Source organism: Podarcis cretensis (genome assembly GCF_951804945.1).
Source record: "Podarcis cretensis genome assembly, chromosome: 10".
Classification (NCBI taxonomy): Eukaryota; Metazoa; Chordata; class Lepidosauria; order Squamata; family Lacertidae; genus Podarcis; species Podarcis cretensis.
In genome coordinates, this window is record NC_137179.1 from 2851241 (window position 1) to 2869736 (window position 18496).

The window sequence follows — 18496 nt, forward strand, 5'->3', positions numbered from 1 at the left end:
CTCCCCCAGAAGTTCTTTGGAGACACTGTAACGCCCAGTGCTCTACTGCCCGCAGAGAGGTTCTGCCTGCTTCCTGGAGACTCTTTCCTTGGAGGTGGTGCTACCTTGTGTCTGGTCCACAGGGGATGGGTGACCTGTTCATCCCACCCCCTTCCTCGGTGGACATGGCCAGGCTCTGTCTCCTAGCAACGCAGAAGGAGAACCCACCGATGTCGACATCTTGCTGCTGAGGCCAAACGATGTGGAACCGCTACCAGGAACCACAGCTCATAAAGGGAGTCCCAGCTGGGCTGCTTCTGGGGGTCGTGGCCTTGCTGAGGTTGTTGGGGACACATGGCTATGATCCAGCGGGTAAGTGGGGCTTGGGGTCTGTGGCTGGGGGTGAGACCTTTATCTCGTAGTCCCTTTGACCAGGCCCAAACTAGAGCTCTCACTTAGCCATCCTCTTTAAGCATGTTCCCACCAAAAAACAACCCAGATCTTAATGAAGCCAGACCCACCCATTTTTGGAGCTGCCTGTGTTCCATGAGAGGTGAATTGTAGCTGTGTTTTATTCAGATTAACTAGGGCAGAAGAGAAAAGCAAAATGATGGTCATCTTCTGGGCTCCTGAGACAAGTCTGGTTAAGGAGGTTCAACATAAAAGAGGCTCCCGTTCCACCCATTACAGCGTCCTGATAATTTTGGCCCTGTGTCTGAGGCTTTGGTGCAGGCAGATGTTGAAAGTCAGGGCATCCAAACAGCTCTTCAACATACCTGGTGGAATATTATCACGATGCCTGCCTTAGGGCCTGATTCTCTGTTTGCTGTGAGCTGGAAAATCCAGGATTCAAACGGCCCTCCAGCCTAAAAAATGGTGTTGAAGCAATAATTCATTTCGCACCGTCTCAGTCGGCACTTGGAGCACTTAGTGTTCTGCTAAGTAGGTAGCTGTAGAAATGTCTGTATATATTGGAGAAGTGAAAGCAAACCACTCTCGCTATCACCCTGAGAGTTTGGAGAGATGATTAATATCTGTTAAGGGGCAATACTGAGTATCCGAAATACCTTTCGTCTGATAGAAATTGCCGTAGATTTGCCCCAAGATGGAGAACAGATCTTTTATTAAGACCAACCCCAACTCACAAAGCACCTTCAAGTGCCGCAGGAGGTCCTTCCCTAGCTAGATGTTGAGGAAACAAAAAATAAATGTGAAAGGGGGGAAAGGATGTTTCTTGCAAAGAATATGATGGCCGTGCTCTCTGCATTGTTCCCATCCTAAGATGAGGCAGAAGGAATGAAGTTTTTACTAGACTTGAAGGCTCATCCAGACTTCCGCTTGTCCTCTCACTTTCCCTGGGGAAAACTTGCTCTTCACCTCTGAATCGGACCAAACATCAATTGGGTTTTCTGTGGATTGACATTTGTTCCAAATCAGCGGTAAAGAGCAAATTTTCCTGGGAAATGTGGTGGGGCAAATTGAAAACCGTTCAGACTCATGGCTACAAAGCATGGGGCAAGCAGAAAGCATTTCAGAACTATCCTTGCTAGGTCCAAGATAAACAGAAGTGCAGACAAGCCCACACACAGTTCCACGTCCTGATTCCCCTTGGCTTATGTCTGCTATGAAGTAAGTCCCATGGAACGTGGCGGTCCTTCTTACTTGGAGTCAACACATATCATTTCAGGCTACAATTAGTTATCTGCTTTTGGGGATGCAAGTGCTAGCATCTGTTTGAATCTGCCTTTTGCAAGCAGTTTGTCTCTTTCTATTTTAGGGCCCCCACCAGATACCCCCTTGATGGGTAAAGTCTCTTGTCAGGTCTCAGTTTGGGGGGGGGGAGGCGGCATTCTTAGGACGGCAGTTTAAAGATCAGGACTACCAGCACAAATACAAGATGGGGGACACCTGGCTTGAGAGCAGTACATGTGAAAAGGATCTAGGAGTCTTGGTTGACCACAAATTTGACATGAGCCAACAGTGTGATGCGGCAGCTAAAAAAGCCAATGCAATTCTGGGCTGCATCAATAGGAGTATTGCATCTAGATCAAGGGAAGTAATAGTGCCACTGTATTCTGCTCTGGTCAGACCTCACCTGGAGTACTGTGTCCAGTTCTGGCCACCACAGTTCAAGAAGGACACTGACAAACTGGAACGGGTCCAGAGGAGGGCAAACAAAATGGTCAAAGGCCTGGAAACGATGCCTTATGAGGAACGGCTAAGGGAGCTGGGCATGTTTAGCCTGGAGAAGAGGAGGTTAAGGGGTGATATGATAGCCATGTTCAAATATATAAAAGGATGTCACATAGAGGAGGGAGAAAGGTTGTTTTCTGCTGCTCCAGAGAAGCGGACACGGAGCAATGGCTCCAAACTACAAGAAAGAAGATTCCACCTAAACATTAGGAAGAACTTCCTGACAGTAAGAGCTGTTTGACAGTGAATTTGCTGCCAAGGAGTGTGGTGGAGTCTCCTTCTTTGGAGGTCTTTAAGCAGAAGCTTGACAACCATATGTCAGGAGTGCTCTGATGGTGTTTCCTGCTTGGCAGGGGGTTGGACTCGATGGCCCTTGTGGTCTCTTCCAACTCTATGATTCTATGATTCTATGATTCTAGTCTAGAATTATTATTTTTATACGATACAATATGATACGATATGATAATCTTTATTGTCATTGTCCCAAACAGAACAACGAAATTGGAAAAAAAATCTACATAAGACATTCAAAACCCACAAACCTGCTATCCCAGCTATCCCAACCTGGTTAGCCCCCTAAAAACTCTGATACCCCATTTTAAAAATATAATATACTCCCATAGAGACTCCTTACACTGCGTTTAAAACCAAAATCGCATTTGGATAGAAACTGTTTCTCCGGCGGCTAGTCCTAGTCTTTATAACCCTGGACCTTCTTCCAGAAGGCAGAAGCTGAAAGAGATCATTTCCGGGGTGCGCACTATCCTGCGCTATCTCTGCAGCTTTCTTATGGCTCCTGACAGCATAGATTTGATCCAAGGTGGGAAGAGGGCACCCAGTTATTCTCTCTGCAGTCTTTACAACCCTTGACAGCATTGTTTTTTCTCTGACCGTGCAGCTCCGAAACCACACACACAGACCATAGAAACACAGGCTGCTGCCTTAGAGCTCATCCACACTTGCCCCATGATTTTTAGGCGTGGGTCCATAGTTTTTCTCTTGTGCTGTCTCTTTCCCCAGGAAAACCTGTGGTTTACTGCTGAATCAGAAAAAAAAATGCTAATTGGGTTTGCTGAGGATGGAAATTTGCTCTGATTCAGTGGTAGACAGCGGATTTTCCCAGGGGAAGTGGCGGGACGGAAGAAAAACCTCTCAGAGCCCTAGAAAACATGAGACAGATGGAAAAGATCATGGGACAAACGGAAGATGATCACTTAGGCTGAGACAGCTGCTCCATTTGTTTCAGGTGTATCTTCATGGCTTCAAATGGGGGTCTTGCCAGCCCTACCTGGGCATGCTAGAGACCAGGGGCGTAGGAAGGGGAGCAGTGGGGGCGGTCCGCCCCAGGTGCCCTCACGGAGGGGGGTGACATTCAACGTGCCTCCTGCCCTTGACTCCCAAGCCTACCCCAAGCCATCGGGGTAAGGGGGGAGCTGAGCCACTTTGCCAGTGGCATTGCCCCCCTTCCCCCTTCGTTTTGACAGCTTGGGGGAGGCTTGGGAGTCGCAGGCGGTGTGCCGAATGCCCGTCATGGACGGCTCTCTCCGCCCCTGGCTGCAGGATGCGTGCGCCACTCCGGGCACCCGAGCAGCTATCCCACGCCTGGGAGGGCACCCTCCATGCCACGCCCCCCCCCCCGGAGCACACCCACCCTGGGCAGAGTGGGCATATGGTCCGCCGCTGCTAGAGACTCAACCTAGACCTTTCATTTGCAAAGCGTGAGCCTCACCACAGAACTATATCTTTGAAACTTTGACCTTTAAGGTTTGCAGCTGTATTATTTTAGAAGCCACAGCACACATCGTTCTGGAAGAGGAAACATTTGCAGAAGAGTTCCCCTAACCTCTGTTTCCACAAAAAAATTCCAGGGGGAAACAAAAAAACAGCAACAACCGAAATGAAAACATGTACACAAACACACACACACCCTTCTCCTTTCCCAATTGTCCTTCAAGGTCAGTTCTGTAATTCTGCACCTTGACAACCAAGTTCCTGCCAGGAGGTCAGCCTACACTCGAGTAGGACCCTGGCAGAGACACATGCCCGACTGGCATTTTCCCTCCTTCCTGGTCAATCGTTCGGGAGCTTCAAAAGCTTTCTTCTGCCCAAACATCACAGTGACCGATGCCAACCAACACCGGCACACTTAGGGATCTGCAGAGTCTTCGCACCTTGCGTAACAGACCTCAGCAACTCAGCATTTTAGCTAATCTACTTTGTTTACATATAAACACACACGGAGCACTGCACCATGGCTCCCTCTCTCTCCAGCATCAGACAGCAAAGAGAAAAAGGACAAAGGACAATAGTCCCACTTCACAGAACACAGTAAGACATCACTTCCCACTTTGTGGCGTCAAAGCATACACCGTCATGTGATAAACAAAAATCCCATGACTGCAATCATAGATCAGGAATTCTAACAGTTCCATCCTTCAGCCTTGCTCAGATATTGGGTTGTCTTTTAAAAGTTGGCAGGCCCATGACATCATAGAGCCTCACCCTATGATAAGTGTCCTCTCTCCCAGTGCCCCCCCCCCAGAGGTACTGAAGGGCTCGCAGTACCAGCACCATTTTTCCTAGAAGTAAAGAACTGCACTATCCTATGAAGCTCAGGCTTTCTGATGCCACAATGTCCCCCTTTGTGGGATATTCAAGCTGTCTTTGCACAAGCTGGCCACACGATGGCACCACTGACTTCCAAAAACAGGAGCTGAGACCTCAGAATCAAACTTCTTTGCATACTGAGAAATTTCTTTTCTTTTCTTTTTAAATCACCTTTATTATATATCAATTTACATCAGTTTACATACAACTTAGACAATACATACAATACACACCACTACATAGACACACCATAGACACTAACTTCTGATTCTTCTCGTTGTGCTATTTTACACTTTGTTTATCTATACACATTTTTATTATTATTATTTTACTTTCCCATTTTTTATCAGGAAAAATTTTGCTGTGTACTTTCTCTATATTTAAAGATTCATTCTATGTCTGTCAGGAGGTTAACATTGTCACAGTAATTTTAAAGAAATTATTTAAATATTATCCAATTATCCAGCCCAGCTCGTCTGGGTGCAAATGCTCCACGGGTTCATGTGGTCAGTAAAAGAAGGAAACTCCAGCCAAGTAATTTGGAGCAAAACAGTGGTCCATAGACTATGATCTTTATTGTTGCACAACAGGTCCCCACAGGAGTAAGAACCCTGAGCATGGGGTGACCTTCTCTTTTAAAACTTCCCTCTTTCCCCCAAATACACTTTGAGCAGCATCATATACATCATCACAAATGGGGAGGGGTATACAAGGGTGGTGCTGTGGTCTAAAGCACTGAGCCTAGGGCTTGCCGATCAGAAGGTTGGCGGTTCGAATCCCCGCGACGGGGTGAGCTCCCATTGCTCGGTCCCTGCTCCTGCCAACCTAGCAATTTGAAAGCACGTCAAAGTGCAAGTAAATAAATAGGTACCGTTCTGGTGGGAAGGTAAACGGCGTTTCTGTGCGCTGCTCTGGTTCGCCAGAAGCGGCTTAGTCATGCTGGCCACATGACCCGGAAGCTGTACACCAGCTCCCTCGGCCAATAAAGCGAGATGAGCGCTGCAACCCCAGAGTCATCTGGGACTGGACCTAATGGTAGGGGTCCCTTTACCCTTTACCTTATACAAGGGTTACACAAGTTCAACATTAGGTCCCTTTATCAGACATCTTCCCCAATACCTCTTAAGTCCCCATCACCAGAAGAACAATAAAACTCTTGACATCTCCTTTCACACAAGGCTTGTCTGGAGATGGGCTTTCAGAACACCTGACTTGCTCAACTGCCTCTTGTTGCCCCCCCCCCGTCACTCCCTGGGTGGGGGGCCGTGTCTGTGCTCTCACACTTGGGGAATTATGGTGGGATACCCTGTTCCTGCTGCCTACATGACTTCCTGCTTCTTGGTTCATGGAGGAAGGTGGAGCCCAAATTCCCCTTTCTTTAAGGGTTAAAATGGCGTTGGAATGAGGAGAGTCGGTTAAAGTATGGATTTTCTGCCTATTTATAAAACTGAGCTGTCAACTCGAAAGGATACATTCAGGCCATTGTAACAACTTTAAAGATGCCCTCCCCATCATTTCCGTAACACACTGGAGATGTGTAGGTCCAGATGTGGGGCAGAGAGGATCTTTGGCCCTGGAGATGTTGCTGAACCTGAGCTCTGACCATGCTCTCAGGGGCTGATGCAAGTGGAAGCATAGCGGGTGCAAGTATGGCTTAATTTGTGACCAAAATTTGCTGCCAGGATTTCTTGAGCCCCAGCAGCTTAACTTCTTGAATGAAGCTCCCCACACCCATATTTCTTGATGCCAGGCTGGAGCAAAGTTCCCTGGCAAGTTTGGCCCTGTCAGATGCAGAGCCTTTCGTCCTCTGGTGCTTTCTTGAAGAAGTCGGTTAGGTGTGTTAGAAGGAGGCTGGAATGAAGTTATGTGGCTTTAGTGGAAATATTATAAAGGATTAAGTAAAAATAGATTGTTAATGGATGAAAGGAGGAAAGGTAAAGTTACATTATATTAAGATAAATTATAGGATAAAAATTGGGAAAGTTGGAAAGGATTTGCTGAAATAGCTAACCGAACTATAATACAAAAAAAGGGAGGTGCAAGGAGGTCAAGGAAACAAGTAAATGAAAGATAAGTTATGGGAAGGTTCGTTGTGTTTTTTAATTGTTTCTATTTCTCTGTTTTTCTGGTTTTTATATAAAAAAAATTCTATTCTCTTTTTTTATTGTGATGTGTTGTTAAGTTTTTGTTTAACTTGGAATTGTCTCTTTTTCCTTTTGTAACATTTAAAACTTTAATAAATATTATTATTATTATTTTAAAAAAGAAGTCGGTTAGGTGTTTGCTGCGCATCCCTGAAGTCCTGCCTCCCTGAGCCGCTTTCAACGTTCTTTCCTTCCCTTCAGACTGCGGGAAACGACCCCTGGCCCCCATCCACGGCGGCAGCATGAGAATTGTGGGTGGTGTCGATGCCCTGGCTGGAGAGTGGCCCTGGCTTGTCAGCGTCCAGATCCCCTCTTCCAAGGGAACACGGCACTCGTGCGGGGGATCCATCCTTTCCAAGCGCTGGGTCCTCACAGCAGCTCACTGCTTCAAGACTAAGAGAAGGCAAGTATGAAAGATGGCAGGAAAATGGACATCTCTGGCCTGCTGAGGACAGGCAGAATGTCCCCGAGGTGGGAAGGCAAGGCAAGATTTCTGCCACAGGCTGAAGATGTGTGGTGCCTCTGAGCAGTGCAGATTGCCTTTGTCTATCCACAAGAACCTCTCCAACATGTCAGAATATGTGGGGATGTTCAGGGTGGCAGGAGAGAATATATTGTTTATTAGTATCCTTCCTAACTTGAACCAGCAAGTTCCTTTACTTAGCAGAGTCCATTCCCCTTTACACAGCAGAAAACTAGTTGCAAACTCGTGTGAGTTTCTTAAGACAATACGCAATTCCATCTGGCTTGTCCAGATTGAAATGTGTTCTGATATTTTCCTGGTAAGACCCCTTGAATCCCTCCTAAAAGAATAAAGGCACCACAGTCTTATTCATAAGCAATAAAAATAGTTTACAGACAATCAGGCAGAGCACAGTGTGATCCCTGAAGGCAGGCCTTAGGCTTAAAGTTAAAAAAATGTACAACCATGTTAGTGGTGTGAGGTAGGGGGAGGAGAGAGAGGTGGGAAAATATTGTTTAAAAAGGTGTAGTCATAGGTATATCAATGTAATCAAATCTGAATTGTCAAATTGTGTTATTATTGTTATTATGGTTTTTGTTGTATGTGTCATTTGCGGTTGTTGTTTGTATCGAAAAAATGATTAAATAGATTAAAAACAAACAAACATGTACAAACAGGATTACCCCAGAAGGGAGATGACCTGGGCAACTGTTTGGCTGGCAGCCAGCAGTTTAGTCCAGGAAGTTTGCAAGATGAAGATGGAAAAGAGAGAGAGTGGCAACATGCCTTGGCCTTTTACCTGGACAGGTAAGGTCACGCCCACCCACTAGTCACATGCAAGGAAGGCTGCTCCAGGCCAGGAGGAACAGGAAGTTTCGACTGGCTGGACCAAACGTTCCCTTGCATGTCCACTCTAGCAAATCAAGGAATGTTGTACTTGACTGCTCCCAGTGGATTACATCCCACAGAATAGTGGGCAGAGATTCTAGGCAGACTCAGCTGCTTGCTTGAAACTGGACACTGGTGGGAGCTGTCCGCTTCCTCCTGTCCTTTCGCCATGTCTCAGAAACTTTATGTTGCTTCATTGGCTCATCAGGTGTTTCCCTGCAGTGGGTCACCACCAGAAGGCCCTCGGCGCTGGACTTCAGTGTCCGGGCTGGATGGTGGGGGTGAAGATGTTCCTTCAGGTATACATGTTTATCAGTATTAGGGTGTTCAGGAATTATTATTTCCCCCGTTTTTGCAGCAGTAGTCAGGGAGAACTCTGTTTAAAAGAACTCCAGAGGGCCTTGCGCTAACCATGTTCTGTTTTACCTGCAGCTCACTGAATCGCTGGAGGATTGTGGTGGGTGCCACCGACCTTTCCAAGTTGCCGGACGATGTGCAAATCCGCTCGGTGCACAAAGTCCTCCTCCACCAGGATTACAACCCGCGCACGGAGGCCAACGACATTGCACTGATAAAGCTCGAGAAACCTGTGACATTTAGCGACTACGTTCAGCCAGCCTGCCTGCCTCCTGTCACCATGGGCTCTGATACCAGCTTCTCAGACTGCCACATCAGTGGTTGGGGCACCACCTCCCAGAACAGTGAGAGACTGGGAGCAGAGGGAGGCAGGGATGGGGGCAGCTCAAGTAGGGGTGGAAACGCAGCTGTGTAGATAACAAACAGGGCAGGGGGAGATAGAGGTGCTGCTGTGGATGGCTGGTACCCCAGTCCCCACAAACTTCAGATCTGGGAGAATAGGAATTAATGAAGGCTTATTTCAGGTCAGATGGAAATCTGGCTGCTTCCCCTCCATAAAAAGGTAGTTGTTTTCTGGTGCTTCCTTCTCTGGAAGTGGAAAATAGATCCAGCCCACATGTGGTAATTAATACTAGAAAAAACTGGCCAGGCTCCTAGATTCAAAATATTAGGCTTTGCACACTCCCCCGCAGGAGAGAGCCTCCAGCAGAGCTTACAACACTCTCAGAGTTAACCCCCAGAATAGCGTAGAAATTGGGATATTTCGCCCACTTTCTTCACCCCTCTTGCAACGAACAGGCAACACCCTGTTAAGTAAGTTTAAAAGCTTTACTTACTAAATTGAAAGGTCTGGTTCATGCATTATTCCATGCAGCAGCAAGAAGAACACAGGTAGAATTGTCTTGGGTGTAAAATACATACGGTCTGTACTTTGGAACAAGTTCAGACATGTCTGCCCTGGTCAGTTACATGACTAGAGGAGAGTGAGCAAAAGAAAGAGAAGCAGCTTCGCTTCCCCCCTCATGGAGGTAAGGGGGAGTGGCCTAGCTGGTCTTAACCCTTCATGCACTAACTAGCACTCATGCATGTTTAACTGCAACTCCCACACCTTCCTCCTTCCATTTTGCTTACAGGAACTTTAAAAATACCCTAAGGTGCTGAAATGCTTTGGGTAGCACACAAAAGGAGGGGGGGGTGTAACTTGTTTTGGTTTCTTCCTCTGCCAAGCTACATTGAATGCCTATTTTCATTTGTGTGTGTGTGTGATCCTCAACCTACGACTTTAACAACAACAACTACTGCACACACAGACGCAAATACCTATTTAATGTAACGTGTAGTTTTGCCAAGCTATATTCCAGCAGGGAAATTGTGTGTGTGTTTGGTTAGGGAAGGGAAGAGCTGTGAATTGCAGTGCTTGGAGAAAGCAGAAACCAGCCTAATCTGCTGGCTTTCCTGACAGGTGTGAAGACATCAGACATCCTTCAGGAGGCAAAAATCAACATTCTGGACACCAAGAAATGCAACAGCAGCCAGTGGTACAGTGGGGCCATGAGTCCTCATACCATATGTGCAGGATATGAGGAAGGGGGCATTGACAGCTGCCAGGTAAGGAATCCCACTGGCACTTTTTCACACTGGCACCGGCTCCCCAGCATTGCTGGCAAAGACAGGTCTTCCTTAGCGCAGCTGCTTGAGATCCCTCTAACTGTCAGACTGCAGAGGAACCGACCCACAAGGCAGGTTGCCAGGGATGGACAAGACAAGGAAAACTCCTTACCATCTGTTTTTATTCAATATCCACAGAGAGAGGCTTGGAAATGTGGTGCCTCAGAATAATGGCGTTGCTCCGAGTGAGTCTCCACCCCCTCCGTCTCTCCCACTTCCTCATGAGTCATCGCTACGGGTGTTGGAAAGGGCCTTTAGCCTTTGAGCTCTTTGCTCTCCCACTTTCAAGGCCCACCATGTCTTGGGAGAGGGAGGGCCTGGAATGTTTTCTAAAGACACTGAGTCCATCAGCTGTCACTCCCCTGTGCTTCTTCTCTCCTCTTCCTCCTCCTCTCATTATTTCCCCCTCATCTGCCTCTGAGTTGTGACCTCCCTCAAACCCCTGTTGTAATTCTGAACTGTCTCCTTCTTCTCTGGAAGGGTCAGGCTGGGGAGGCGGTCCCCTCCTCCCTCCTCTGCCCAGTCCCTGACACTAACTGAAGATGCCCGGGATTGAACCTTTGATGAGCAAAGCATATGCTCCATCGCTGAGCTAAAGAACGCCTTTTGCTTTGGGCAACTGGGGCAGTGCCTGTTGGGATGCGTCTGGGAAGACGGGGGCATTTGGCAGGCCCCCAGCTGGCTCCAGCCCTTCGGCCGGCAGCCGGGCGAACTCCAGATCTCAGAACAGCATCAAAAACTGCAACTCAAGCCTCAGAGACCTTTAGAGACTGAGCACGCAAGCCAGCAGAGATAAGAACTCTTTGCAATGGAAGTAGCAGACAGAGGCATATGTAAGCATATTTACAGCATTTTATTCAGCAGCATGACAAAGCAAAAACATGTCTGCTTCCCTTCGTGTCCAAGCAAAAAGCATAGGCAAAAGCTATATACAATGGAAGTTCCCAGCAGACTGTACTGGAAGTAAGCAGACATGTGACATACAACAACTCCACATGCCTGTTCTAAGGGTGGAATGGAACTATATCCTAACAGTGCCCTCTCCCACACACAGTGGACACCCTTTGAACCTAGAACTTGAGACCACTCTTCCTCACCTCTTCCCCTCCACCAAGGGTGGGGAACCTCGGGCCCTCTAGACATTGCTGAGCTACAATGCCCATCAGCCTCAGCAAGAATGGCCAATGGCCATGGCTGATGCAAGTTGCAATTCGTCAGCAGCTGGAGAGCCACAGGTTCGCCACTCCTGCCTCACACTCTAATAATACCATACTCTCTGCTTTCTGTCTGCCTTGCTGCATGGAGTCTGCATTACTGTGGCCTGCTTTCCCTCATCTCACTTCTGTATTTGGGCTCATCCATACTTCTGCTTGTCTCATGCCCAGAAAGCATGGGTCAGAGTGGTTTGCCACTCAGTCTGTGTTGATGTCATGTGAACAATGGGTGAAACTGCACAGTGCTTGGACTCATGTCTTGAGTTAGCACATCTTCCCATGTCTGGATGTTCAGAGATAAGGGTGCCAGGTGTACTGGGTTACCAAAGCAACACCCGCGAGGTTGAATGTATGACTTGCCGATTCTTCCACCCTCCCATTGGTCCAGGAATGTAGACCAATGAGCATAATATGGCATTGTTTTCATTACGTTCCTGTCCTGTTTCACGTTTGTGTTTTGTCCTGTTTGCCATCAGGGTCTGATTCTGAATCTGCGAGAGTCGGAGGAAAGGCTGTGGGCTTTACACAGCAGCATAATCTACCATGGGGATAATGTTAGCAGATCTGTCTGTACATATGTATGCTTACTTCAGAGACCAGATGAATTGAATCTAGTATTATTTAGCTTTGTCTGGCATCTGGAGATAATAAACAGTTGATACGAACTGTGTGGAAGAGGAGTTTTCCCCTTAACTGGGGACTCTGGGGGGAAAAACTGTTCTGCTGGGAGCGGGAGATCTCTGAAGACTCTACTGGGGCTTCGCATGCACAGCTGAGGTCGAGGTGTGGTGAGCTGCCAACTGACTTCCGCATGTCACCAGCAACCTGTGCTTTCTAGACACAGGTCTGAGCGGTTTTCCTTTTGCCCCAGGGAAAACCGGCTCTTTAGTGACAGATTGGAACCAATGGCAATGGGGGAAAGCCTGAAATGCTGTTTGCTCCAACTGAGCACTAAAGAGCATTTTTTCTGGGGCTGAAAGAGGGAAGCAGCAGGACAAGAGAAAGCATGAATAAGCCCAGGGTTAATCCCCCCCCCTCCAAGACCATGTCAGAATGTTGTCGGTGGGTCTCAGCTGTTGCCCAGGAAACTATAAAGTCAAGGGAAGGTTTCTTACTGTCCTTTTTTATTCAATATTTACAGAGAGAGGATGTAGAACCCAGCCTCTTGGATAATGGCATTGTCCCGAGTGAATCTACATTCACCCCCAGGTCTCTCCCACTTCCTCATTCGCCACTTCTACGGGTGCTGTTATGTGCCCTCTGTCTTTGAGCTCTTTGATCTCCTACTTTTAAGGCTTGCAGGTTCTGGGAGATGGAGGATCTGGGAAGCTTTCTGATGATACCATGTCAGCTAGCTGCTGCTCCGCTTCTGCCTCCTCCTCCTCTCCCATTATTTCTTAACTTTCCCCCTCATCTGCTTCTGAGATGTGACCTCCCTCAAACCCATGTTGTAAATCTAAACTGTCTTCCTCTTCCCCCTTCCTGGAACGGTTAGGCTGGGGATGTGGTCTCCACCATTCTTCCTCTGCCCAGTCCCCAACAGACCTCCTCACCCAAGTTAATCAAACTAAGGGATTAGTTGAGAAAACACTGTAGCCCTGTAGTCATTGGTACTCCAAAAGCGAATTTGTGCCTCGTACCATTGAATTTCAGATGGGGAACAGATTTTCTGAAAATACAATTCAGACTTTTTCTCCCAAACCATAAATCTCATGGCAGCATATGCAAAAATATGGAGATCAATGCAGTTTTAAAACAGACAATTAAAAAAAAAGCTCAGAACTAATCAATTCTGATAATCAATTTTACGAACAAATGCATTTAGAGAGAGCGTCTGCTCTATTATGACAAATGTCAGCTCTTTCCCTGAAGGTACGTTCTAAGGAACTTCACACTCACCTTGGAAACAGACGCGGCAACTTCATTATGTAGTGATAGCGCCATGTATTTAAAGCCCATTTAAAGTTTGGCTTGTCCCAAAGAATCCTGGGAAAGGCAGTTTGCTGGAAACTGTAGTTCTGTGAAAGATAAGTTATGGTTCCCGGGATTGTTGAGGGAAGCCATGTGCTTTAAATGAATAGTGTGAATGTGTTCCTGGTAACACAGTCAGAAGCACAAGACAGATGGGCGTTTCTTGGCAAGCAATGATGAGATGAATGGCAGGGGGTGAGTCTGTGATGTCATGTAGCAGCTAAGAAGGTTCATGTGGTCTTTGGTCCTGGTGGCTGGAGGGGCTTAGACTTGCACCTACACCATAAGTGTGAGGGGACCTTGCTTTGCTTTCCTGAAAGACTACTTAAGTTCCTTCCTTCCTTCTCTCTGCAGGGTGACAGTGGGGGCCCCCTGATGTGCAAGACAAGCCAAGATTCCCCATATTACGTGATTGGCATCACCAGCTGGGGAAAGGGCTGTGCCCAGGCAAACAACCCAGGAATCTATACCTTTACCAAAGACTTCCTTGAATGGATCTTGGGGGAGATGGTGGAAGCCAAAGGGCAGAAGCCCAAGAAGAAGAAGAAGAAGAAGAGAAAGTCACCTGGTGGAATAACGCTCCTGCCTAACAGAAAGGACATCTTGGTGACACAAGAGCCAGCAACCAACCCAAAGGTGGCCACTGGTCCTCTGTCCACCACCACTCCTTCAGCAGCACCTGAAACCCCCACAGAGGTGCTCACAGTTCCTCTGCCCACAGATGCCCCAGAAACTTCCTCACAGGCGCTCGCAGTCCCTCTGCCCACAAATGCCTCTGAAACTTCCTCACAGGTGCTCACGGTCCCTCTGCCCACAGATGCCTCCAAAAAGTCCCCACAGGCGCTCACAGTCCCTCTGCCCACAAATGCCTCTGAAACTTCCTCACAGGTGCTCACAGTCCCTCTGCCCACAGATGCCTCCAAAAAGACCCCACAGGTGCTCACGGTCCCTCTGCCCACAGATGCCTCCAAAAAGACCACACAGATGCTCACAGTCCCTCTGCCCACAGCTGCTTCTCCAAAAGCCCATGGTGCTCACGCAACACATCCCACCAAACGCCGTCCTCGAAGGCCCAAGGCAACTTTGAGGTCCCCACACAAAGATCCAGAGCCAACCATCCTTGTGGAGCCCCCTTTCATACCCCCAATAATTACACCTCCCCCTATTGAAGCCCCATATGTCCCTTCAGAACGAATGGTCACCCTGGAAGCACCCTATTTCCCCCAAGAAACAGCACCCAAACCTCTAGCTCCTCCACGTATTCCTAAAGAAATACAGCCCACTGCTCTAGAGGCCCCCTACATCCCCCCTGATGTGACTGCATCTCTGGAGCCCCCCTATATTCCTCTGGGGGAGCCTTACACTGCCCCAGAGCCTCCATTTCTTCCTCCACCACCCAAATACATCTCTCCAAAACAAGACAGTGTCTCATCCAATTCCTCAGAGTCCCCGTATGTCCCACAAGAAAGACCATTCGCTCTGGATCCCCCATATATTCCTCCAGAGACATCAGTCACTCTGGAGCCTCCATACATCCCCCAAGAAACACCCCCAGGGGCAACTGCCATTCTGGATCACCCATACACTCCGCCAGAGAACCCAGTCACTATAGAACCCCCATTCATCCCCCCAGAGAACCCTGTCATTTTACAGGCTCCATACATGCCTCAAGACAAACCGGTCACTCTGGAGCCTCCATACACCCTGTCAGAGACACCGGTCACCCTAGAACCCCCATACACTCCTCCAGAGACGCTGGTTACCCTACAACCCCCATACACTCCTTCAGAGACATCAATCACCCTAGAACCCCCATACACTCCCCCAGAGACATCAGTCACCCTACAACCTCCATACACTCCCCCAGAGACATCAATCACTCTAGAACCCCCATACACTCCCCCAGAGACATCAGTCACCCTACAACCTCCATACACTCCCTCAGAGACATCAGTCACCCTAGAACCCCCATACACTCCTCCAGAGACACCTGCCACTCTGGAACCACCATACACCCCACCAGAGGCACTTGTCACTCTAGAACCCCCATACACCCCGCCAGAGACACCTGCCACTCTGGAACCACCATACACCCCACCAGAGGCACTTGTCACTCTAGAACCCCCATACACCCCGCCAGAGACACCTGCCACTCTGGAACCACCATACACCCCACCAGAGAAACCTGTTGCCCTAGAACCCCCATACACCCCTCCAGAGCCACCTCTCACTCTGGAGCCTCCATACACCCCGCCAGAGAGACCTGTGGCCCTAGAACCCCCATATACCCCTCCAGAGCTGCCTCTCACTCTGGAGCCTCCATACACCCCTCCAGAACCACCTGCCACCCTAGAACCCCCATATATCCCCCCAGAGACACCTCTCACTTTGGAGCCTCCATACAATCTCCCAGAGACACCCGTCACCCTGGAAGCCCCCTACACTCCCCCTGAGATCCCGTACACTGATCCATACCCTCCATACATCCCTCCAGAGGCCCAAAATATCCCAGAAGGTTCAGCTGAGAACCCAGAGGCACCATATAGCATTCAAGTGGCTGCTGACCCTCCCAAGTCTTACAAGCGTTCTCCAGCATTCTATGCTATTCGCATTCCCCGAGCTGCTCCTCCAGGCCGACGCTGGCAACCTTCCAAATAAGAGAGTCCACACATGGGGTGCATCCTGCCTACAGCTCTTTGTCCGTCTGACCCTCAGGCTGTCCTCAACTAGCCAGTTCTTCAAAAGGCCACACAGCAGTAAGTGCCATCCCTCTCCCAAATACCGTAATTTGCACTTCGATACCATGACCTTTATCCTCACATGCCAGGGCCCAAAGCTCCCTTGGATTTTCAAGATTACCAAAGAGAAGGGATGCGATTAAAGCAGTTGATCGCCAGTCCGTAGCAGATAGCGGGACTTAGGAAGGAGCTCTCAGTGGGAACATATGGACTTACGGAGGAGCAACGGGATGGCACACAGGGTGCAAAACCTGCCCTGCTTTATGTCGCTGGTGGCCTTGGGACTACGAGGTGGTTAATTCAAAGTAAAAGAGGAGGAGATGCGTGAGGGAACATCCACATTGCTGAGAATCCACGCACAGACCTGCCACGTGGGCTCACCCTCTGCTGCAGACGCAGGAATGCCTTAATTCCAGAGGGGAAGGAGTCGGAGCAAAATGCTACCATGCTTGCTTGGAAACACGCAGGTCTAGCATGTGCCTGAGAAACTGATTCCGGGTCCTGCCAGTGCCCTCCCTCACCCTCAGGAACTATGGGCAACTGGAGGAAATCTGGCGGTGTAGGAATTCTGCCTCTTCTGCCTTGTGCTCTATTCCCACTGGAGGACAGAAAGCTATTGCTCCAGTAACTCTGGTTCAGAACATGGTGGGCAAAAACCGATTATAAAAAGAGGGAGGGGAAATTAAATTGGCCTGCGCTTATTTATTTTTAATTGCAAACATTAAGGTTGAAATCATATAGACCTTTCGTTAAGCTCAGTTGACTGTTGCCGGGATGCACTTCCAAGTATGCTTCCATCCGATGGCTCCATAAATCTCTTTTAAACAACAACTTGGTTAATAGTATCCAGTCTAAGCTGGAGCTGGATAGCCCAGCAGTGAATCTCTGAATTAATTCTCTCTGCTAGGCTTTTCTAGCAGAACCAATCCAATCATTTCTCAGATATGAATATTTACACTAGGATGGCCAGATCCAGCCCTCTGGGCTGCAAGAAGTGGCCTGCCAGCTCCTGCAGTTTTATCTTCCCAAAGGATCACAAGAACGTAAGAATAGCCTACTGGATCAGACCAAAGGGGGTCCATCTAGTCCGGCATCCAGTCAGATACTTATGGGCAGAACATGAGCACAAGGGCCCTTTCCCCTCCTGAGCTTTCCAGCAACTAACATTCAGAAACATTGGTGCATGTAGATAAGTGTATTCACACATACACCCACACACCAATATATGCAACCAAACACACCACCGACAGAGATCCAACCAGACCTATGCTAGATCTACACAGCTGTAAAAAAACAACAACCACCCGCTTTGAAAACACTCTTTGGGGGAAACCGTTGTAAAGCTCACAATGGAAAATATTGTGTTGCAATTTCAGCTTTACACTGGTGTCACAGTGTTATAACACATTTATAATGTTGTAGTTTGACTAATGTAGCTGAGTCCCTAGGGGCCATTTAAACTTTAAATCCCCTTACGCAACAGCTCCCCCTGTAGGGATTAGGCGAAGAACTGCAGGCATCGCCTCCACTGAAAGCAACGGAGAACGACGGAAACTTGGCAAACCAGTGGGGTCAGTTAAGGCTGCAATTAGCAGGAGTTATTAATCTCGGCCAATTTTATGAATGAAAATTCAGGAGAAACATGAATGAACACTACAAATTGTACGGAAATGGTTTAATTGCAAATAAAATAAAAGTCAAAGCAAAGATCACACACGTTAACCAAAGAGGTTCCAGGTTGCAGTGCCTGACCCAGTCACAATCTGCCACAATCTCCAAGGCACAGGATCACGTAGACCAGGCTTTCTTAACCTGTGGATCCCCAGATGTTGTTGAACTACAACTCCCCTCACTCCTGGCTAGCAAGGCCAGAGCTCAGGGATGATGAGAGTTGTAGTCCAACAACATCTGGGGACCCACAGGTTGAGAACCGCTGACGTAGACAGAACCCAGTCTTGGAGAATTGCAAACAGGTAATGGGGGGGAAAGAACAGTGATCAATACACAAATATAGAAGTGGTTAACGCAAATAAGGTGAAGGGAATATGGCAATGGCTGTGACTGCTCAGTAATCCTGTTTAAGGGATCCAGGGAACTCAAAAATCAGCACAGATCAGACTATTTGCCAGGGGATTTTTTCTATCTCTCCAGCTTCCCTTTACAAGTGGCAATGCTAGTTCTTTGTGGAACTCAGCCAGGAAAGCAAAGCTTGATCTTGCTAGTGCTTAATGGCACAGGTCCGTGCTTTACAGTGCCGTGCTTAATCACTTTTTT

The 18496-nt window shown here is 48.2% G+C and overlaps 1 protein-coding gene across 2 annotated transcripts; it reads left to right on the forward strand.

Moving 5' to 3' along the window:
- Nucleotides 1-16909, forward strand: LOC307224932 (uncharacterized protein). Of its 2 annotated transcripts, XM_079992323.1 has the most exons (6): nucleotides 1-351; nucleotides 7125-7326; nucleotides 8707-8975; nucleotides 10094-10239; nucleotides 13839-14180; nucleotides 14325-16909. In XM_079992323.1, exons 1-6 carry the CDS (start codon nucleotides 240-242, stop codon nucleotides 16140-16142), a joined length of 2889 nt encoding a protein of 962 aa, XP_079848449.1. In that variant the 5' UTR covers nucleotides 1-239; the 3' UTR covers nucleotides 16143-16909. The 2 variants fall into 2 exon arrangements, with proteins under 2 accessions (XP_079848449.1, XP_079848448.1); XM_079992322.1 differs by having other exon boundaries at nucleotides 2-351; nucleotides 13839-16909.
- Nucleotides 16910-18496: the final 1587 nt, after the last annotated feature.